At 41.5% G+C, this 24,490-nt stretch overlaps 1 protein-coding gene across 1 annotated transcript in view; it reads left to right on the top strand.

Annotated features, from left to right (window-relative positions):
• The first annotated feature begins 23,419 nt into the window (after nt 1-23,419).
• The window catches only part of LOC130917920 (melatonin receptor type 1B-like), an 83,852-nt gene continuing 82,781 nt past the window's right edge, over nt 23,420-24,490 (top strand). The window contains exon 1 of the mRNA XM_057839700.1: nt 23,420-23,877. Within this exon, the coding sequence (XP_057695683.1) occupies nt 23,685-23,877 (193 nt within the window). The 5' untranslated portion in view covers nt 23,420-23,684. The remainder of the gene's footprint in view (nt 23,878-24,490) is intronic.

The raw sequence follows: 24,490 nt of genomic DNA on the forward strand, positions 1-24,490 counted from the left end.
GTTACCAGGGAAAGTAACTATTTCCGTTACTTTAAAAAGAACTTGTCGTATGTCAAAGAATTTGAAATTTTCTGAGCAGTATTCGAGTCAGTGGAGTAGAGAAGAACAGACAGGTAGTTAACTTGTTAGGTGCTTCAGCAGATTTGAATTGCTTACCACAGATGTCGACAAAAGCTTTGCCCCGGGACATAAATTACACATTACATGCAGGTTCTTTCCTTTAATTTCGACAAACTTGAAATAGTGTCTATATCTCCACCTCTTAAAGGACCATTTTTCTTCTGAATGCTCTGCCATCCCGACCCTGTGCATCTGTTTTGCGTATGTGTGTTTGCCGCACGCGCTGTTCCGGTTTGCTTGTGAAATCACCGACTCTGATTGGCCTACCACGACACATGACTCTAACCCTCAGCCAATCACAATCACTTCCATCGCATCTCTCGAGGGGCTGCATTTAGGTAGGCTCGTTTCCCGACAATTCACGTTACCTTCAAAGCGCCTGCCGTCCTCAAGATGGAAGCAGAATTATTGCTGGCTGACAGTGGGAGATGGGAACGAGGCTAGCATCAGGTGTAGCAAACACAGAAACGTTACCAAACTTTGGAAAGCATTGTCTAATTGAATGAGCAGGGACAAACAGCTTGGAGTCAGAAGTTCGTGCGCTATTCTTGAACCTGAACGCACCCCAAGTCTTGGATGACAAATCAACAGAGCAGAGAGTCGACTCGACACGGCTGGTCGTTTCTTCAATTTATTCAGAGTAAGTAACGCACCGCTTTTGACCGTCAGTAACGGTAACGCCGTTGTAACGGCGGAAAAAGTAATTAGTTAGATTACCCCGTTACTGAAAAAATAACGCTGTTACGTAACGGCGTTATTTATAAAGGCGTTAGTCCCAACACTGGTGATATATGAGGGGCAGTCACAAACCCTCAAGGTACGGCATCAAAATATGTTTAAGACGCATGAAAAGGAAGGCAGAGAGAGACAGAGATAATGAAACAAATGAAGGAAAACAAAGACAAGGAAATATGACAAAAAATGTGTAGCACTTGACTTCACTGTGACTATGGTGGGAGATCCCAAAAAAATCTGTGTATTTCGCAGCAGATAGCGCATGGCTGTGACAGAATATAATCGGCAAACACTGGCATACAGTACAGACTTTAACAGATTGTAATGCCCTGCTTAAAACTTTTGCCAATAAGATTTCACTATTTTGTAATGATGACCGCTCAGGACAATCACTGCCCTTCAAACTGCAACACAAATAACGACCTCGAAAAATATCCTTTATAATTAATCAACACAATCTCAAAGATTCAATAAATACATTATACTCAAGGAAAAAAATGGAAGAATGCCAATCTAATTCATTTACAGTGAAATTTGCCAGGACGCAGAATAAGTGAGTCAGCATAGCTGTACTTGTAAGTGAATGACAGGTCATTTGTAGGGGCTCTGACTGTCTCTTCTGATTATGATTTTGCTTAGTAAAATATGAACGAAAAAGCATTATGTGGTTATTAAACAACTAATAACTGTAAAAGACATTTTCAGTCTCTCTTTAGCAGAATCAAACAAAAGCTGTGCTTTAGCTTTGTCATCCTTTTTATTTGGTGACTTGTTGATGTAAATGTCCCCATTTGAATTTCCCATCTACAGTATAAAAACACTATTGCACATGCTAAAAGCTCCACTTGTATGCACACAGTGTCTGCTATAAACATGGGCGTGGGCAGGAGCAGGGCATTGGGGGCATTTTGATTATCCTCCTCAGAAAGGCTATGGAAAATTGTTTTTATTTTCATTTCACCTCTGCGGTCAGAAGGCTTCCTTTACCTCATTTCTATCGATTTTTGTTATTCCGTGTCTGATAGGATCTTTTTCATATGAGAATATTTTGTTTTTTTTTTTGACCTCAGTGTGATTCTATAAAGACTTTAAACTAAAGTATACAGTGTCACAGTCACAAAAGTGTGTACACTTCTCAATTTCTGCAAATATTTAAGTACCGTATTGACCCGAATATAAGACGGTGTTTTTTGCATTGAAATAAAAATGAAAAAGAGGGGGTCGTCTTATATTCGCGGTCTAGACATTATACCCATTCAAGACGCTAGATAGCGCCAGATATCATTCAAGCGATGTTTTGTCTTGATAGATCACAGCTACTCTCCCCATTTACGACGCTAGATGGCACCAGATATCATTGAAGCGATGTTCTGTCATGGCAGATCTCAGCTACTTTTTTCATTATTTTATTGCAATGTTTTTCCTTATTCAGATTTGTTTCAAGACTACAGTTACAGTTAGACTTCACTTTGATGGTTAATGCAGTTATTGCAATTTTGTTTTTTATTACAATAGTTTGGTTTATTTACATTTCAAAAACCAGAAGCCATTCATTTACGGATGTGATTGCACTTTAGTTTACATATTTAAATGTTCAGATATTAAGATTTGAATGAGGCAAAATAACATGCTTTTTCTCTCCAATCTAGTATTATAATCATTTGTTCCGGATGTACTGTAATTATTTTCTGTATAAAAATTAATTTGATGTTCAAAAAGTCTTTTTTCAAACGAGTCTTGAAAAAGTGGGGGTCGTCTTATAATCAGGGCTGTCTTATATTCGGGCCAATACGGTATATTTTTTCATGGGACAACATCAAAATAACTCAAAATATAGCCATTAATATCTAAACCCCTGGCAACAAAAGTGAGTACACCCCCTATGAAAAAACATAGATATTAGATATTTAGATATTAATGGCTATATTTTGAGTTATTTTGAGGGGAAAATAAATTAACTATACTATAAAAGCTGCACACAGACTACTTTTCATTGTGTCAAAGTGTCATTATGTCAGCGTTGTCCCATGAAAAGATATACTTAAATATCTGCAGAAATGCAAGGGGTGTACTCACTTTTGTGATACACTGTATGTCATTTCTTTAGCAACCACTGCTTTCCTACTCAATTCGTTCAAACATTCCTTTGTGTGTTTCGTCAAGGGTCCAACAAGATGTAACGGGACAAAGAAAAACAGACAAATTAAAATAGAACCATGTCAATATTCTTCATTTACCATCATTTATCCCAGCACAGTACAGACATCAACATAATATTGACATTCTTCAAGGGCATAGGTTTGCATAGGGACGGTAGGGACATAACACTACCAACTTTTCAGGAGGCTTAAATTCTCCCCAACAACTTTTAAGCGACCTTATTTGCATTATATAATGAGTTTAGTTAACTCATTATATAATGTTAACTTTAGTTAACTGTCCTGTTCAGCTGTTTGACACGGAGAACGGAAGTCTAAGTGCCCGGATGGTCTGAACAGTTTTAATGTTTCACATTGAGAGTCTGGCACACTCCCATTGTGATCATTCAACATACCTCGTTTATTATGACAAAGCAGCAAACAGGAATGGGGTTATGGGGGAACAGAAGAAAAGAAACACAAGAGAAGAAAGAAAAGAAACACAAACTACAACAAGAAATACACTGAACGTCTAGACTAAGTACTAATATGTTGGTGCTATCGTCAGCTAGATGTATTTCCGGTTGACACCATGTGGGGGGCCTGTTGACCACGGAAAGAGGGGGACGGGGGTGGGGGAGTCTATAAGCTAAATGATTGAAAGGGGTAGAGTGTACACAAATCAGCTCTGTAATGTAGATCCCAGTAATCATGTGAATCCCTTGTGAGTGTAAGCCCGTTGGTGACCAACACTATGCCGCCCCATCGCCAATCCCGGCACCGGGACCCTCCACCAGAGCACGCCCTATCGCATCCAGCCGCATGCGAGCCCCATCAGGAGCGCGACAGCCACGCAGACGAGCGGAGACGCCACGCGGGCGCCAACCCAGGGCCATGGCTCCTACCCAGCCAGCCGTGGAGGGAGGGCGGTTTGGGGGGGGGGGGGGGGGGGTTAAGCGCAGGCCGTCCCTCCTCCGGCAGCCCAGCAAAGGAGCCATCATCCCCCCCCCCCCCGGGATCCAAGGTGGGTCCCCGGGCCACCCGCGCACCCATCAACCGGCCTTCAGGGATGGCAAGAGGGGACGCACCAGCAACCACACGCCTACCCCCATCCCCGCCCCTCCACCCGGACCACGAGCCACAGCCGGAGCCCCCCAACCGGCACGGCACGCCACAGGACCCCCAGCGGCCCACCAAGCCCAGGGCGGGTCAGGCCAGGGTCCCCCGCCGGTGCAGGCAACACCCAGCTAATACACCGGCGCGCAGCCAGCGACCCGCGACGGAGCACAATGCGGATATCCAGTCAGAGAAGAGAGGGGAAGGCGGAGGCAGGAGAATGCCGAGGAACCGCCACGGGGCGACCCAAGATCAGAGCCCCGACACCCCCCCCCCACTCCCGCGGCCGCCAGCCCAGGCAGAGGGGAGGCCACGCCCCAGGAGCCACGCCATAAGGAAAAAGTGTGGGACCCACCTACCACCCTATTACTGTGGCTGCCAGGTTCCCAGCTAGCAGCCATCACCCAGCACCGTGATGGGATTGTGAGGGGAGGGTAGTGCAATGTATGCATTAAAATAGGAGCGCCTGGCTTGGGGCAGTGGGAACGCAGCATGGAATTTCTACCCAGCCGCCCGTCCCACCGCCCTTTGCCGGAGCTCTCCTGTGGAGTATGATGTGTGTGGTGCGTTAAAAAAGGTGCAGGGATGGCGGGGCCTGTCCTGAGGAGGTAACCGTGAGGCACCCCCCCCCAACAGGTCCCAACCATCCCACAACCTTGGTGTGTGATGCATTAAAAACAGGGGGGAGCCGGGCCGGGACTGTATAGCCCTGTCCCAACTCTCCCCGGAGAAATGTATGAGTATGTAAGTGCCAGGGTGAAAGATATTTACAGTGCAGAAGTGAGAAGTGCGTGAGTTAAGAGGCAGGCTCCCGTGGGTGTGGCCCCGTCCACCGGAACCACCGGCCACAGGGCGGGAGAAAAGCCAGGGCCCCGATCAAGCCCCACCCCAGACCACCCAAGGCGCACCCGCAACCACCCACCCCTCCCCCCACCGCCCGAGCAACCACCCCGCACCCCAAGCAGGTGCTACGCCAAGCACGGGAGACCAGGGGACGTCCACCCCACCGGCAAGGGACAGCAAGCCCCACCCAAGGCCCCGCGGGCCCCAAGAGGCCCTGTCGACGACCCCGCTGGCAGAGGGCAGCGGCGGCCGCCGTGGCCCAGAGAGGTGGACAGGGCTGACAGACTAAGGGGACGGAAACGCATCCCCCCTCCAACCCACCCCCGGGCCAGGAGGGGCGCGCGGTATGACACCTCCCCGGCACCCGGTACAGGGAGACGCGGCTCCGGCCAGGGTGGGGTGGGGGCTGGGTGGTGTATGCGACGGCCATAGTTCCCTCCTGGGTTGGCCCGGCCGGAGCTGGGTTTTTCAGCTAGCGCAAAGTTTGCAACACAATAAGAAAATGTGAAGTAATGGCTGTATTTCCAGTGAACAAATGCAGCCATTTGTGGTATCTCTCCTGCCTCTTTGATTGTTCGCGTCCTGACGAAGTAGCTTGGCTATGTTGTTTTGGCTGCAAACTCTCACCAGTAATACACCTGACCCATTTTTTGGGGGTCCTCCAATAAGAAAACGTGACATGTTGATGTCACAAACTCAAGAGCAACATTTTCTATTCGAAATGCTCTTCGTACATGACAACAATATTCTCCATTCTACATACACTATGAGGAAGCAATCACAAAATAGTAACAAACAGACACTAAGGAAACTAACTTTGAACAGATTACTGGTTTAGAAATATGAACGCGTTAGATTGCTCGTAATCAGATTACAATAATGCTTTACTCAGTAAACACTGTTAGTTATATAGGTAATAGACTGGTAGATTGTCTTCCCATATGTTGTAAGGATAGAAACGACCCTACCATTATTGATTGAATTATTTTAATTATCTTCAGACTTACTGTGGTCGAGTGGTTAGCACGTCTGCCTCACAGTTCTGAGATCAAGGGTTCAATCTATGGCCTTTGTGGAGTTTGCATGTTCTCCCCGTTCCTGCCTGAGTTTTCTCCGGGTACTCAGGGCCCCGCAGTGGTTGAGCTAGTGTGAGTCAGTGGTCTGCATCTTAGCATGTCCATAAAAAAACTATATCAACAAATCTGACATAGTCAAATAAATTCAAAATGCAGATCATCATTCCAAATATCCACGCGACCAAAGCAATGTCACACCAAACTGCCGTATTTCATTTTATTGTGGAAGACGATTTTTTTTTAGATGCGTAATGCTACCAAAATAGAGAGGAGTGCTTCGGCCACTCATGCTCAAGCTGCATTCAAGGAAGGTGGGAAGTTGGACTTATCCCACTTAGATGGTACCAATTGCGACCTCAAAGCGTCCCAAGCGAATGTAAGCAGCAAGATGGCTGTTCGTAACAAGTTGTTTTTCGTTTTGGCCATTAAAGGACATTTCGACCTCCAACAAACCTGCCATCTACTAAGCGATCAAATAGAGAAGGAAAAATGAGGGCTAAACTAAATAGCACACACTGTAAACTGCCTTATTTAGTTTTACTATTGACGGTTTGCTCTTCGACAGGCAGCGCCATTTTGTCAGATTGAAGCAACTCGTGAAGTCGGGGTACTTTTTTTTTCTGACTTCGCGACTAGGACCTCACAGTTGGAGTGGCATTCCAATTCCTGGTCGGAGGTTGGAAGACTCCGACTTCCCAATTTAGGAGTATTTTAGATAAAAAGTTACTTAGGTTCGCTTCACTAAGAAGGTTCTCTACAACAGAGCCTTCCTGAGAAGTCTACTGCTTTAAGTTGGCAGCTATTTACTAACGCCGGCGAGTCTATCACTCGCATCTAGTTCTCTATACATGTGCTAATGCCGCCGTGTCTGTCATTTCGCATCTAGCTCTATATACATGTATCATGTGGGCGTAGTTTGTAGGCTATATAATATAATATAATATAATATAATATAATATAATATAATATAATATAATATAATATAATATAATATAATATAATATAATATAATATAATATAATATAATATAATATAATATAATATAATATACAGACAGGTATTATTGGAGCCACCTAGCATCGCATTTGCAACGGCGTCACAACTCCCTTCCCTTCCCTCCTCCCGACTCCCACTCTGCTCTCTCGTCTCCGTGTGTCCGTGTCTCTGACATTCTTAGTAACGGTAACGGTCTTGCCAAGATGAGAAAAGTAATTTAGTAGATTACTCACTACTGAAAAAAACAACACCATTAATAATGTCGTTATACTCTAACGCTGTAATTAACAACACTGAAAACCACATACCATATTAACACAATATTAGACAAAGTGAGAGCCTCACACCCAAATCAACATTGAATTGTCATTGTATTCATAGCCAATTAGCTAAAAGACGGCAGCTAATCTGCTACTTCAATTTGAGACCAAGGTAGTTTACCGCAGTTAATTGCCTAATACGTAAAGAGTAAAGTTGAACCATTTAAATTCACAACTCATGGGAAAAGGCGACCAAACAAACATCAACACCGAGGTAAAAACGAAAAACAAGGATCGGCAGTTTATCTGGCATCAACCTGTAAAGCAGGTAGGAAGATGTCATTTGCAACGTCTACTGTATGGTTGGCACACGGACCCTAATATTGATGCTGCGTTCACGTGTTGGAGTAGTCGAAAAAATGAGTTACATTTTATTATTTATTACATAGTGTCTATTAAAAGCACCAAATAGTCACTTAACTTGTGATGTATTGTTGAAGCATCAAAATACTGTTCTTTGTAGCAAGTTAGCAAACATGTTTTTATTCCACATTAAACATCACTCAACAACACATCAGAAGGATTTTCCAATTTAGGAACTCAGATCCCCTGACACACGTAGCATATCTGCCGAATTGTCAACTCATATGCCCATCACAGCTAAAGTTGCGTGCATAAATTACCATATTAAGGAGCCATGTGTTGAGATTGTGTTTATGGAGTTAATAGAGTAATCTGACCATATTAAATAGGTGCATTCTGTAGATTATGCTTATTAGACTTAAAACTCCAAAGTATCTTATTTATTTATTTTTTACTGGTGAAATATATACTGTGGCACGTGCCCCAGTGAAATATGTCTGGCGAAGTCCATGTTGTGAAGAGCTACAAATGCTGCTTAGTGAAGGACAAGGGCGTAGATTTGGTCTCAACATTGGTAAGAACGATATAACAGCATATACTTGCATGTACACTTTTTGCTTGGGAAGGGACATTAATAAGTACGGTTATTGAACGGGGGTCAGGGCTACATTTCTCACAAATATGAACCTAATTAGTTAGCAAATTTAAATTGCAATATTTGAACCTAGATTATATCAACATATATAGTAAATACAAACTTGTTAATAATCGCTTAAGTATCCAACATTTGTCTTACCACACAACATTGTCTGTCTAAATAAATAAAATATAACTGAAAATCCTTGTTAGTCAGGGAATAACAAAAATAAATGAAACTGGAGCCTTCCTACACTATTGCTTTTGTCCACAAGCACAGCCAAGCTCAACAAAAAATGAAACCTCCTCTGAGCTGCTTTAAAACCATATATATAAGATAAAAATGAAAATTAGGAAGGTGGGGTAAACCTCGGTTCATTGCATTTCTCACAGTTTAATTAACGTTAATAGGAGAAAACACATACAGGAGGACACTTCTCTCTAAACAGCGTCCTACTCGAGTTTTGCCGGTTAGCAAGTTCACAATTTAATGTTTTGCTAACTCTGATGCAGGTCGGGCTTTCAGTAGCAAAATTAGTGGTATGATCCCCACCTCAACAACATTTTTATATTACTTACAGTGGCTGCTACTGGCTGAAAAAAAGTTTCTAATATCCCTCCTCTTCAAAGGGGGCGGAGGAGGCGGCACGTTGTGAACATGTTGTCTATGTTGGGACTCTGTGTGTGTTTGTGTGTGGTGGTGGGTGGGATGGGGGGTGGTTGATTCTGGTTATCAGCCAATCAAACGTGCATTTGAGAGGGGGAAATGGACCAGCACATTAAGCAAGTGAAAAGGGGTAAATCATAAATTTGAACATAATTAAAATAGTTCATTTAATAATCGTACGGTCCACAAAATATTAAACGTGATGGTTCACTTGCTTATTTTTCCCCCTTCTGTCACTGTTTGACTACTATCCTCATTAAAATATGAAAACCTATACATGTTTGGGTGGTTTTAGTTAAAGCAGACACTGTATTTTCATCTGTGTGATTTTGACAAAGATCAGATCACATTTGATGGCAATTTAATGTAGAAATGTGAGAAATTTCAAAAGATTCAAATACTTTTTCATATCACTGTAGGTTATCATACAATGTCAGGATTTGTCAGATGCAGATCTTTCTTTCATCTGAAGGCAACATAATTTAATGACATTGCTCAGCCATTTAACATAATATATAATAAAGAGAGTGATGTGATGGTTCCCGTTTAATCCAGTCATGTTTTCCAATACTGCCAAGATTTAAAAGAATTTGTGCCAGAGTGTTTGATTTTATGGGTACAACTGTAGTCTACTGCAATTTACTAGGTCTCATCAAAAGACAGTTGATTTTAAATGCAAAACAAGGGGAGGAAAAAAATATCCAAGTTAGAGTAGGAAGTATAGTTGGTAATTACCCTCACTTTTTTTCAAATAGCACTTGTGGCAATTGTCATGGCTGGAGGTCAATTGGGAGATGATTATTAGTCTGGCAGTATTTACAACCTGGAGGGCTTTGTCATCAGAAAAGAAAACAGAAAAGTTGCTGTACCAAATTGAATTCCATATCATCAATGGCAGGATGAATTGATGTCCCCCTGGATTCTCTGGTGGGCTTTGTTTGTTTCATCATTATGAGTTTGTCTATTATTTTTTTTTCATGAAACTCTTATTCCAAGCTGCTTATCCTCTTGCGTGCTGCGGTAGTGCTGGAGACCACACCAGCCAATTATGGGCACAATGAGACAAAGAACCATTCATGCACACACCCATATAGTGTAAATGATAATATGCAACTTTAATATGACATGTGAACCAAACTCAATTTTGATCAACCTGTTGTGAAAACAAATTTTTGAAAAGTAATAAGTAATTTGGGACTGGAAAACATGCCAAACCTGTAGTATCTCAGTTCAGTCAAATTAGAAAAAATATTTTTTTTGTTCCCAATGTACCTTAGGTGTTCTTTCAGACATGAGCAGGACTGCTTCGTCAATTTCGCGCCGTCAACCAGAGGCGTCTTCAGCACCCTCACTTTCTTTACTTCACATCGATTTAGTAAGTAAATACTTTAGCCATTTATAAACTGTCACGTTGCCGCGACTGTTTATAAAAGAATAATATATTGTAGGAACTGTTATTTATCCGTTCCGCCGCAATTGATGGGCAGTTGAGGCAACCACAACTGAGAGTAGCCATTACTGTTGTTATGTCATGTGTGTTCTGTTCAATAAAGTGTGTTGTTTCTTGGGGTCGTGCGGTGTATGCGGCACAAAAACAGCAAGTGTTAAAACCTCTCTGTCATTTTCCACGTCGCTCGCCACAGTATTTACTTACCAAATCAATGTGAAGAAAGTGAAGGTGTTGAAGAGAGCTATGGTTATAGTATAGAGCAGAGGTCACGGAACCGCGGACCTTGGGCTATCGCGACTAATACACGTTGCAACAGCAAAAATAATTTTTGTCAGCAGGTTTGCAGAGCGGAGGTGGGCAACAAACAAAAACCTTAGCGGTGACGCGCATGAGCCAGCCAACGGGAGTGAAGCATTTGAAAGTTATTTTTAGAACAGCATGTCTCACACTCGCTTTCCAGACTCCGCGGAGTGACAGCCAAATACTGAGCCGAATGAAGTTGGAGGTAGAGGCGAAAAAGGAACGGCAAATGGCGTGCTCAAAACTACGCAAGATTGATGCAGAAAACAGAGTGTTTAAGGAGGAGTGGACCAACACATTTTTGTTCATTTTACGTGGCGGCAGCACAAGACCACTATGGCTCATCTGTTCAGAGACGGTAGCGCTTGTAAAGAGCAGCAATTTGAAAAGGCACTATGAGACGAAGCACGCAGCTTTTTCGCAAAGTTTCCCTATGAACTCTGCCATCCGTTCTCAAGAAGTAGAGGAATTAAAGCAGTAATGTGAAGTAATTTTATAACATGCCAAATAGGGTCACAATTAAAGTAATTAAACATTGTCCAACAAATAAAGCATGAAAAAATCATTTATATGTTGTATATTTGACAAAATAACCGCGTTTCCGAAGTTCGAGCCTGAAAGGGGACGAACTCGGAAGTGATACGTCACACCGGGAACAGCGATGGCAGCTCCATACAGACGGCTGCCAAACAAAGCCCTTCAAACAATGATTCAAACAGCGATATAAGCGATAGATCGAGCGCAGGTTTTTGAAGAGTTGGAGGAAGAAGAGGAGCTTGGAATTTTATGTTGGACCTAACATGTATTAGCCAGACGCTAATCAGGATGCAAACAATGTGCCTAGACTACCTGACATGGAATGGATACAAGACCCATCGAGGTTACAAGATTGGTAAGATATAGGCTGTTATTATTTTCATGATTTGAAGATGCAGGCATTTGCACATAATTTAATGTTTTTGTCTATCTGATGACATTGTTAAAAAAATAATAGTCAGACTTCATGTTCATTTTGGCAGATCCGGCAGCTCTCGTCCATATAAAATAATAATATATAAACGTTGGGGGGAAAAAAGGAGATGAGTTGTTGATCGCTTTCTCCACTTTATTGTGGCAACAATAAGAAAACCAAATAATAGCGGACTGCCGCCACATTCGACCACGAAGTTTTGCTTCAAGCTGATCTCCTCCTCGCCTCCTACTACTCCAGCGTCTCTTAAACGGATTGTGCATAGTGTCTTGTTATGAGCTTTTTGTTTACAAATGTATCGAATACACGACGTGCTGACAACTTTGTTTCTTTTTTAACACATGGAGCTAACAGTACAACACGGCTCGGGGCTCTCGGGAGGAAGTGGCGTCTAATGGCGTGAGGAAATGAGAAGTTTTTTCACACAAGCGAACAGATTACAAAGCACCACTTCAGTGTTGTCCCGAGACTACATTTCCCATGATTCACTGCGTGACCTGCGTGCTCGCTGATTCGCTGCCAGACATTAAAAGCAACACTTGTCACCTGCCAGCGGCTCTTGTACGTAAAGCACAAACTAGAAGGCTATCAAGCGATCACCGTGAAAGAAACGGCAAACCATACAAATGCAATGCAATGCTTTAAGCATTTAAGCAGGTGGAAATACATAATACATAATACAAATACAAATAAATGTGCACAAATTCACCGGCGGTGTGTGTCTCTTACTGCAACGTGACCGTGAATTACCGCGACGCCGACCCGTTTATATGCACATCCACACCCGTTTCCCGATTGACAGTAGATTAACCCTTTTGGACAAGATCATAGATGACGAACAATTTAAACACGCTTAACCTAGCGAATGCAACAACAACTATGATCGGGGATTGCCAGGAGTTAACTTTCGGCTAATGTCGCTAGCTTATACTGTTCATTCCACAACAGTTGGCAGCTCTGCTTTGACAAAGTCATCAGTCATCTATCCAAAAATCACACTTACTTTTTGGCAAATCCTTGATCATAAGCAGACCGATTAAGGAAGCAGGCATCTTCGAAGTGTTTGCAGCAGAGAACACTACTCGATGATGGCGTGAAATTCATTCGCTTAGTGCGAACAAAAGATGTCCATTTACATGCCCTGCTATCCTTTGGCCATTCATGCAACTTTTCGTTTGAGTGAGAACAAAACATCGCCCCAAACCGCCGTGGCATCTTACCGAGAAGCAATGCAACAAACAATACTGTTCTATGGTGCACTTCGCTCGCACTTCCCGGTGTGAAGTAATTTCCGAAGATTGCCGAAGAAAAGCATTTTCGTTGTCAAGGACGTTGCTATGGGTTAAACAAAGAATCTGGAAGGGTTGCGTTAAAAAAAATAACGAAAATATGCTTATAACTGTTTAGCCATTGATATTATTCAAAAACATGGTTGGCCAACCTTACTTCACATTACTGCTTTAAGGGCTCAATATGATCGCACCTCAAGGTTCATGGTTCATTCATTCACTGCACAGCAACGCGCAAATGAATGCTCCCTCAGAATAGCGTGGATATTGGGTCAAAACAAAAAGTCTTTCAGTGACGCACCGATTGTCAAAGGTTGTATGACTGCAGTTGCTGAAACTTTGCTTCATGGAAAGCAAAAAGAAGAGGTCTGTCAAAAAATAGAGCAAGTCCCCCTGTCAGCATCCACAATAAAAAAAAAAAAAAGTCTTGAACATGCTTTTTGTTGCTATTTAATGATTCAATGAAAGCACTTTTTTAGTTTTATGCACCTTTTATATATTAATTACATTTTTGAATGTTGTAATTATCAGCATGGCCACGTAAACGTTTGTATTTTTTGGGAAAAAAAAAAAACATTAAAAATATTTCTGAACCCGAGATTGTTGTGGGGGTAGGCGTGGGGTTGGTGGTGCGTCCCCTCCTGCCATCCCTGAAGGCCGGTTGATGGGTGCGCGGGTGGCCCGGGGGACCACCCTGTATGGGGGGGATGATGGCTCCTTTGCTGGGCTGCGGGAGGAGGGATGGGCTGCGCTTGACCCCCCACCATCACAAAAAAAAAAAAAAAAGTTAATAAAGATTGACAGAAGTTGATGTTGAGAAGCGAGCCTCAAAGTGCCGCATGCGTCAATCATCATTAAACTTGCTAAAAAGTTGATGTGGCAACTCATTGTGTGTCAGTGAGCAGCTTGAGCGAATTTGAGTGGACTCACTCAATGAAGCATTTACTAAAGCCAAGTATTTTTCTGCTTTATTTTTGGTTAAAAATTATTTGGACAGTAACATGTTTAAAACTTATCGTCATCATCATTATTACATTTGGAGTGCTAAAAACGATTTATTATTGTTTGTATATATATATATATATATATATATTAGGGCTGTCAAAATTATCGCGTTAACAGGCGTTAATTAATTTTTTTAATTAATCACGTTAAAATATTTGACGCAATTAACGCACTAGGCCCGCTCAGACAGATTTAAATGTCAGTACAGTGAAAGGCCAACTTGTTAATTGTGTTTTATGGAGTTTTTCCGCCCTCTGCTGGCGCTTGGGTGTGACTTGCATATGTTATGTGGCGTAATGTCGCCCTCTGCTGGCGATTCAGTGCAGCTGATTATTTGGGTTTCGGCGCGCTTTTCTGACGTGATTATATGTCGACGCGAACTCACACTAATAGACAGTGCTATTCAGACCAGTTAACGTCCGCATCCAGTATTCAGTGGCAGTTCTCATAGCCCCATCACACTGTTTGTGTCTAATACATGCATCGCTTGTGAGTTATATTCCTCCTTTGTTTATATTCATGAGCATTAGATAGTTATTGATGATGTGTATTTGAATTTGTTCACATATATGGTGAAATGCAGTTACATTGTTAGATGCTTGTGAGCTAATTGGCTAGTGCTACTGCTCAAATGGACACGTGTGTGTACATTTTATGTTATTTTGTGATTTATGCAAGTTATTGAAACATTGCCTTGTTATTTTCAGTTTTACAAAAATACAAGAAACGTGCTCCTGTCAAAAAGAGATGACTTCAGTAAAGCCCATGCAACTTTGCCACACCGTCTGATTTCTTTTTGGAACTTATGTTCGCTGTCAATTTGTGTACTCACACACATTGAGGACAGAATAGGGCTACTAGTTTATTTTTTGATTGAAAATTTTACAAATTTTATTAAAACGAAAACATTAAGAGGCGTTTTAATATAACATTTCTATAACTTGTACTAATATTCATCTTTTAAGAACTACAAGTCTTTCTATCCATGGATCACTTTAACAGAATGTTAATAATGTTAATGCCATCTTGTTGATTTATTGTTATAATAAACAAATACAGTCCTTATGTACTGTATGTTGAATGTATATATCCATCTTGTCTTATCTTTCCATTCCAACAATAATTTACAGAAAAATATGGCATATTTTATAGATGGTTTGAATTGCGATTAATTGCGATTAATTACGATTAATTAATTTCTAAGCTGTAATTAACTCGATTAAAAATTGTAATCGTTTGACAGCCCTTATATATATGTATATCAGGGGTCGCGTTAACCGAATATTTTCCGTCGTTGACCGGTTTTTTAAAACGGTGACGGAAAAAACTGAAGTCCATCCGTCATTTTGACAGGTTGCAATTCACACCCACGGTGGCAAGTGAGCATATTAATTAGCTATTGTCTCTCTTGATGCATGACGTCGTTAACTAGCCAATTAGCTCACAAGCATCTAACAATGTAACTGCATTTCACCATATATGTGAACAAATTCAAATACACATCATCAATAACTATCTAATGCTCATGAATATAAACCAGGGGTCGGCAACCTATGACACGCGTGTCAGCATTGGCACGCGAAGGGTTAACCAGTGACACGCGAGCGCATGGCAAAAAAAAACAAGAAAAAAACGCCTTTTTACCTGAATTTCAGACATTTTCTGTTGCGCGCCCTGTTATTTAAGCCACACACACATCCAAGGGAATTCATGTGTAAAGAGACATGGGATTTACTCACGTCATTGCTTTCACGTATAAAAAGATGTCCCGAGAATGGAGCGGGTTGGACGCTTTCACAGACTTGTCCCGTTTTGCCCACTGGCGCTCTCTGTGCGGGAAGGGCCGCTGGCGCGATTTTATAACCTCTGACATTACGTCATTTTTGGTAGGCATCGGCTGTCACAATGTTGGTCAAATCGTGTTTTATTCCAGAGTCAGCGTTCCCAACGTCGTAACTGCAGCCAATTCAATCTCATCAAGACTGTATTTAAGAGTGTTATTCCCCCACCAAGATCTGCACCCGCGGCTCCACCCGGGCTGGTATGGGGCTAGATCAGTCTTCTAGCCCCACACGCCCGCGCCTTCCTTGGGCACCACGAGAGCTCCACCCGGGCCCGCGCCCGAGGCTTCCATGCGCACCATGAGAGCCAGCCTCCTCGGGGAGAGGCGGCTCCACTCGGGTTCTCGCCAGAGGCTTGCGTGCGCACCGCGATAGGGAAGCTTTCTCTCCCCGGGGAAAGGCTCGCTCCTCGCGGCTCCACCCGGGCCCGCGCCCGAGGCTTCCATGCGCACCACGAGAGGGGGCTCCACTCGGGTTCTCGCCCGAGGCTTCCGTGCGCACCGCGATAGGGAAGCTTTCTCTCCCCGGGGAAAGGCTCGCTCCTCGCGGCTCCACCCGGGCCCGCGCCCGAGCCTTTCGTGCGCACCGCAAGAGCCAGCCTCCCGGGGGCCGCGGCGGCTCCACCCGGGCCCGTGCCTCTCCCCGGGGAGAACAAGTGTCAAACGTCATTACGAGACAAAACATGAAAATTCATTCAAGGAGGAGTCTGACAAGGCAGAGACATTAAAACGTGCTGTGTCCAGGTAGTGTAAACAAAAACACCCTGAAAACATTTTGTCACTGCTAAAAACACCGCCACCGAAGCAAGCTATCACTTTGCTCACTGCATTGCAAAGCAAGGAAAACCTGATGAAAAAAAGAAAAACTGATGGCGAATATATCAAAGAGGCGATCTTGTCAAGCTCAGAGGTTTTGGTTGATGGCTTGACTAACAAAGAGACACTCAAAAAAAAGGGATAAGCAGCTAAAAGTCACAAAGTAAAACCCCGAAATCAGAGCTGAGCCAAGGAAAACAGGGCCAGGGATCACATTAAGGTAGGCATCTTTTATCTTTGTAATATAAAAGAATATCTAAAATGCTGCATATAATTTACTGTTTAAGTTGATAGTGAACAACTAGCTAGTGAACTGTTGCACTTATTTTCAAGTTTTGACATTTTCTACAATATGCATTTATTTTTTAGTTAATTGAAAAAGAATGGTAGTTATACGATTTCAATATATGTTCATGTTGTTTTCTTTGGGGTAAAATTACAGCTCTGTTGGATATAAAAAATTGGATGTGCGTCATTAATCTCGGTGTGGCACACTGATTGACAAGAAAATTTGAAAGTGGCACTCCACACCAAAAAGGTTGCTGACCCCTGATATAAACAAAGGAGGAATATAACTCACAAGCGATGCATGTATTAGACACAAACAGTGTGATGGGGCTATGAGAACTGCCACTGAATACCGGATGCGTACGTTAGCTGGTCTGAATAGCACTGTCTATTAGTGTGAGTTCGCGTCGACATATAATCACGTCAGAAAAGCGCGCTGAAACCCAAATAATCAGCTGCACTGAATCGCCAGCAGAGGGCGACATTACGCCATATAACATATGCAAGTCACACCCAAGCGCCAGCAGAGGGCGGAAAAACTCCATAAAACACAATTAACAAGTTGGCCTTTCACTGTACTGACATTTAAATCTGTCTGAGCGGGCCTAGTGCGTTAATTGCGTCAAATATTTTAACGTGATTAATTTAAAAAATTAATTAACGCCTGTTAACGCGATAATTTTGACAGCCCTAATATATATATATATATATATATATATATATATATATATATATATATATATATATATATATATATATATATATATATATATATATATATATATATATATATATATTAAACTCACCGGCCACTTTATAAGGTACACCATGCTAGTAACGGGTTGGACCCCCTTTTGCCTTCAGAACTGCCTCAATTCTACATGGCATAGATTCAACAAGGTGCTGGTAGCATTCCTCAGAGAGTTTGGTCCATATTGACATGATGGCATCACACAGTGCAGATTTGTCGGCTGCACATCCATGATGCGAATCTCCCGTTCCACCACATCCCAAAGATGCTCTATTGGATTGAGATCTGGTGACTGTGGAGGCCATTTGAGTACAGTGAACTCATTGTCATGTTCAAGGAACCAGTCTGAGATTATTCCAGCTTTGTGATATGGCGCATTATTCTGCTGAAAGTAGCCATCAAAAGTTGAGTACATTGTGGTCATAAAGGGATGGACATGTTCAACAACAATACTCAGTTAGGCTGTGGCGTTCCAGCAATGCTCAGTTGGTACCAAGGGGCCCAAAGAGTGCCAAGAAAATATTCCCCACACCATTACACCACCACCAGCCTGAACCGTTGATACAAGGCAGGATGGATCCATGCTTTCATGTTGTTGACGCCAAATTCTGACTCTACCATCCGAATGTCGCAGCAGAAATCTTCTATTGTCCAATTTCGATGAGCTTGTGCAAATTGTAGCCTCAGTTTCCTGTTCTTAGCTGAAAGGAGTGGCACCCGCCGTGGTCTTCTGCTGCTGTAGCCCATCTGCCTCAAAGTTCAATGTACTGTGCGTTCAGAGATGCTCTTCTGCCTACCTTGGTTGTAACGGGTGGTTATTTGAGTCACTGTTGCCCTTCTATCAGCTCGAACCAGTCTGGCCATTCTCCTCTGACCTCTGGCATCAACAAGGCATTTCCGCCCACAGAATTGCCGCTCACTGGATTTTTTTTCTTTTTCGGACCATTCTCTGTAAACCCGAGAGATGGTTTTGCATGAAAATCCCAGTAGATCAGCAGTTTCTGAAATACTCAGTCCAGCCCTTCTGGCACCAACAACCATGCCACTTTCAAAGTCACTCAAATCGCCTTTCTTCCCCATACTGATGCCTGGTTTGAACTGCAGGAGATTGTCTTAAACCATGTCTACATGCCTAAATGCACTGAGTTGCCGCCATGTGATTGGCTGATTAGAAATGAAGTGTTAACGAGCAGTTGGACAGGTGTACCTAATAAAGTGGCCGGTGAGTGTATATATATACTGGACTGTCTCAGGAAATTAGAATATTGTGTATTCTAATTTCCTGAGACAGTCCTGTATATATACACAGGACTGTCTCAAAAAATTAGAATATTGTGTATTCTAATTTCCTGAGACAGTCCAGTATATATATGTATATATATATATATATATATATATATATATATATATATATATATATATATATATATATATATATATATATATATATATATATATATATATATATATATATATATATAAAGTACTATGTATATACTTATTTTTTCTTATACTTTGGGGAAAAGTGAAAAAACATGTCTGATTCAGTATATATTCTCACTTTCCAATGCTAAATCTGAATAAATACATTGAACACACACACACACACAAATATTTTTTGGTGATGGAGGCCGCTACTTCGCGCTTTTTCTCTTATCGCGGCGGGCTCTGGTTCCCATTAACCACGAAAAACGAGGGATCAGAGTATAGGGTTACACTACTGATTGTTCATTTCACATCAAGCATTAACAAAGCTTTCAGCAGAGTGTCAAGAGCCAATGTCTATTGTGACTTGAATGCATTGTTGAGCATTTTAAAAAAGCATAATTCCCCTGAATAAATCCATCGAGTGTTCTCCCTGCATTTATTTGGGCGTATCTATTACTGTTTGAAAAGAGGAAATGGGAATACCCGGGGGAAAAAACACACGCGGGCACAGGGAGAATATGAAAACGCCACACAGGGAGGTCGGAGGTTGGGATTGAACCCTTGATCTCAGAGCTGTGAGGGGGATGTGCTAACCATATTGAATATTGCAAATAACAACCAACAACCTCAGTTAAAACACCAGTTTTCATCAATTCTTGGCCCTTTGAAAGAATTCCCAAGTTTAAGCCATCAACCTCCGCCTCGAATTGGCACCGAGCCTCTGGGATGGTGAGCTTGGGGACTGAGACGAAAGCCTTTTTAAGGTTGTAAGCAGAGTAGAGCTCTGAGAGAGAGAGAAAAAAAATCTGGCTGTGTGACAGGAGGAAGATGGAGGGCTGTGACACTCAGAAATATGAATAAATATGTATTTTACCTAGGTTATGGAGCGATGTGAGCTCGATGTGACTACTCTTACCCAGGGATAACATTTTAGGACACCAGATGGTGTCAGATAGGAGTGTGATGGGGCAGCATGAGTGCACAAGCAATGTTAGTGATGTGTAATGGGAAAGCCAGTTTGAAAATAAATCATCTGTAGGCATAAATAAATGACCTCCTATTTGTAACTATGTAATTGCTAATCCTGGAACCAACATATCCATCATATATAGTGGTATAAAAAAGTATCTGAACCTTTTGGAATTTCTCACATTTCTGCATAAAATCACCATCAAATGTGATCCGATATTTGTCAAAAACACACAGATGAAAAACAGTATCTGCTTTAACTAAAACCACCCAAACATTTATAGGTTTTCATATTTTAATGAGAATAGTATGCAAACAATGACAGAAGGGGGAAAAATAAGTAAGTGAACCATCACATTTAATATTTTCTTTAACAGTGTCAGCAATGAAATTAACTTACAAGAATATTTAAAATAATAAGTTGACAATGAGCATTTTTTCTTTCCCATCATTCTCGAGAGGAATTCTTAATCAGGCTGCTAAGGCAATACTTTTCGCTAAGATCGTCATCCATTGAATTTGGTACGCCCAGCGGTGCCGTGCCAATGTAGTTACCCCATTAAAAAATTGTATCCCCTGGGCGGAGCCATTTGGAGGTAGATTTGTGTCTTTATTATTCAATAAAAAAAGTTGCTTCAATCAAAATATATATTTTCAACCAAAAAAAAGTTGTTTCAATCAAAAAAAAAATGTGTTTAAAGGCAAAAATAAATTTGAAACATTCTTGGCCATAGTTTGACATATAGTTAATGTGTGCACAAAGATATTGGAGTGTGCCAGTGATTTCTGTAAGTCTTTAGCAGACAGGGTTCTTTTTAACCTCTCTGAGTACTCTGCGCTGAAATCATGGCGTCATCTTTGGTGGACAGCCACTCCTTTGGAGAGAAGCAATCGTGCCAAACTCTCTCCATTTGTAGACAACTTCTCTGACTGTCGATTGTTTAACATCGTTGTGCCCAGGGCCGGAGTGGGACTCATTTTCGGCCCTGGAATTTCATGCCTCAGACCGGCCCACTCATTTAAAATAATGTCATTATGCATACACGTGTTAAGTTCAGTGTTCTCTAAAGCCATGTACTGTAATTGTGTGTATTCCAATTCAGTGCAGGTAATGGTTGTTTAACAAGGTGGCTTTATTTCAATAAGTGCAACACAACATCATTTTGAACTAATTTAAAAATGGATTTAAAAAAACTATATTAAATGATACATTTGAAAAATAAATTAATAAATAAGACCTTTTCTGCAACATCAAATAATAACAAAATGAGTGCTTACAGATAAAACAAACATAGCAACATAACAAAATGAAAAATAAAGAATAAGTATTGCACATTGTAACAACTTCTAATGATACTATTATCAATTTTCCATTTCCACTTTAAAAACGCCACTTAATTGATTATATTAATTCTAATTTTCACTCACTGAACAACATGGCAATCCTACCTTCCAGCTCTGCACCTGTGGTGTGTTCATTATGGCTAATGCTTGCAGCTACATATCCCTTGTGAGGTGCTACAAGAAGCCAAAGTTTCCACAATTACATATTGTCGTAGCAAACGGTGCAAGTTGCATTTTATTCGCCATCTGGCCTTACCTCTTTCGTTGTAATCCTCTGTAGTTTGAAGCAGCGAGGTCGTTGCATGGAAAAAAATAGCTATTTTTGCACATTTTGTCGATTCTTTCACGAGTGCTTTTCTCTTTTAAATTCTTATTTTTACAGCACCACCCTTGCTCTTTTTATCCATCCGAGCACCGAGATAGCAGCTAATTTGGCTCAATACAGACTACAGTTAGGGGGCGGAGCTGCATGCTGTATTTTCCGTTTGCACACATGAGGATGCGTCTGGAAATTTTTTTTTTTACATATATATATATATATATATATATATATATATATATATATATATATATATATATGTATATATAATTTTTTTTTTTTTTTTTTTTTTTTTAAGACGCCCCACAGGGACAGCGGTAACAGAATGTAAGTTATACTCACTGACACTGTCATAAATAAGTACCAAACAAAAAATTTTAACAGTGTAATTTTTTTTTATATAAAACCCGGTCCGGCCCATCTGGCCGGCGGGCCCATTGGGACTCGTCCAGAAGCTCCCATATAGTCACTCCGGGCCTGGTTGTGCCAGACTGATCTGCAGCTACAGGAAGCGTCTGGTTGAAGTTATTGCTGTCAAAGGGGGGCAACAAAATATTAAACGTGATGGTTCACTTACTTATTTTACCCCCTTCTGTCATTGTTTGCATGCTATCCTCATTAAAATATAAAAACCTATAAATGTTTGGGTTGTTTTAGTTAAAGCAGACACTGCATTTTCATGTATGTGATTTTGACAACGATCAGATCACATTTTGTGGTGATTTTATGCAGAAATGTGAGAAATTCCAAAAGGTTCAAATACTTTTTCATACGACTGTACCAGTATGTGTCTAGTGATACTAGTGATACCTAATAAGACTCACCAACCGGTGTCCTCTCAGGTCTCATCCTTGCTAGACATACACAGTAGGTTTTGTCCTCTTATCTTGGCAAGAGAGAATATACAATGTTGTTTTAACCTTTAAAGGTCTGTGCTAATTGATCATCACACACTAAATGTAACTAGCATAGCGTTCGCATTAGGCTATTGCTAACGTCGAGCGTCCTCTTAAACTCTCAGACAACTTTTTTACATACAATTCGTGGCGTCCAAGTGGGTATAATTATTTGAAAATAACGTGCTTTTTTCCTATTGAGTGTGTATTATCATGTGATAGATTTGTAGATGTTTGTAGGTGCTACAATATGTGCTTGTCTGTCAATGTTCATTTCAAATCGCTGGAACTTGGAAACCTTTTTTTTTTTTATCTATCTATTTTTGGAATAAAACTTTACAATTTTACGGATGAAAACATTTACGAAACGTTGGAAATTACTAATATATGACTAAGACTAATACCGGTAAATATTATCGTCCAAAAGACGAAAATCAAAAGGACTGTCAAGAACAACGCTGGTTCGTAAATATTGTACTTATTGTTAACATCTTTAAAATGTGTCACTGTCCAAAATTCTGAATTTGTAGTTAGTGACTTATCATATGATGTGACATTTGATGGTAATAAATAGGCAAAAGCTTATAAAATCCCCCCAAAATGATTGAGACGTTGAAACAGAGCCATTGTGCAAAGACAGCAACAGAATCCCAAAAAAGATTTAAGCAAGTTGCCTCTAGTTCCTCAGAGATTAGAGGAGGGGGATGGAAATGAGATGTGTTGAAGGAGGCTAAAATGAAGAGAAATGAGGAGCAGCAGCTTTAGAGAGACAGAGCAGCAGAGAGAATAAAAGGGAGGAGGTGTGGAGACCCGCGTGGTTGCATCTCTGCTCTCAGCATCCTGGGTCCCTTTAGTGTACATGGGTCTCGGCTTGCTGCTGTCCGCCCCGTGTGGACTGGCTGCGGGCCGGCGGAGTGGCTCTGGACTGTGGAGGAAGAGCGCAAAGAATGCCCGTGGTGATTGAGGGGCAAGCAGCTGATATTTGGGACATGTTGGGGGGGAGAAGAAAGAAAACACAAGCTATCTGCCACGCAGGGGAGTGAAGGGAAAAGGAGAGCTAGAGGGGGCTATGGACATGCCGGAGGATGACTCGTTGAAGAATCAGACGGAAGACGGAGAGGAGCCAAGTCGGGGAAGCGTGCGTCCCGCATGGGCAGTTACGGCGCTGGCCAGCGTGCTGATCTTCACTACTGTTGTGGATGTGTTGGGAAACCTGCTGGTCATCATCTCTGTGGCAAGGAATCGCAAACTCCGAAATGTGGGTAAGAATCTCAAATGAATTGGTCACCAAATGCGCGTGTCAACAAACAGCCCCACGCGTGTGGCGTCGGCTGAGAGTACAAGCATGTGGTTTTATGTGAATTAACCTTGACTGAATGAGCGCAAACAGTAAAAGTGAATGGATTTTAATTCATTCATGGACCAAAGTGAACGCATTGTTTTCAGCAGACCGCTTGATTCATTAAAGACTAATACTGTAAGTCCTACAAAACTTGTCTTGCCGATTCACTTTCCACACGGCACCAACAACTTAATTCTAGCAAGTTGGAGTTTTCACTTATTCACTACTTTGGTTTGGTCACATCAAGTGACTGACTCTAAAGGGGTCATTAGAATGTGCCATGACATTACTTTATTTGGGGGGTTATTTTAACGGGTTAACATTTATCACAAATAACCATTAAAAAAAATCTTATTCATCAATAATTATATGCTTATTACAAATAAATTTGATCAATACCAGAGATGGGTTGACTCGCAAACAATTTTTAAGAATCGCGTTATTACTCATTTAAAAGCAGTCATCCAAAAATTTAGTCAAGGGCAAATAAAAAAGCATTCAGTGAAAAGATTACTCAAGTAACTGCTTGCATT

The sequence above is a fragment of the Corythoichthys intestinalis genome, chromosome 6, assembly GCF_030265065.1.
Source record: "Corythoichthys intestinalis isolate RoL2023-P3 chromosome 6, ASM3026506v1, whole genome shotgun sequence".
In the NCBI taxonomy this organism is placed as follows: domain Eukaryota; kingdom Metazoa; phylum Chordata; class Actinopteri; order Syngnathiformes; family Syngnathidae; genus Corythoichthys; species Corythoichthys intestinalis.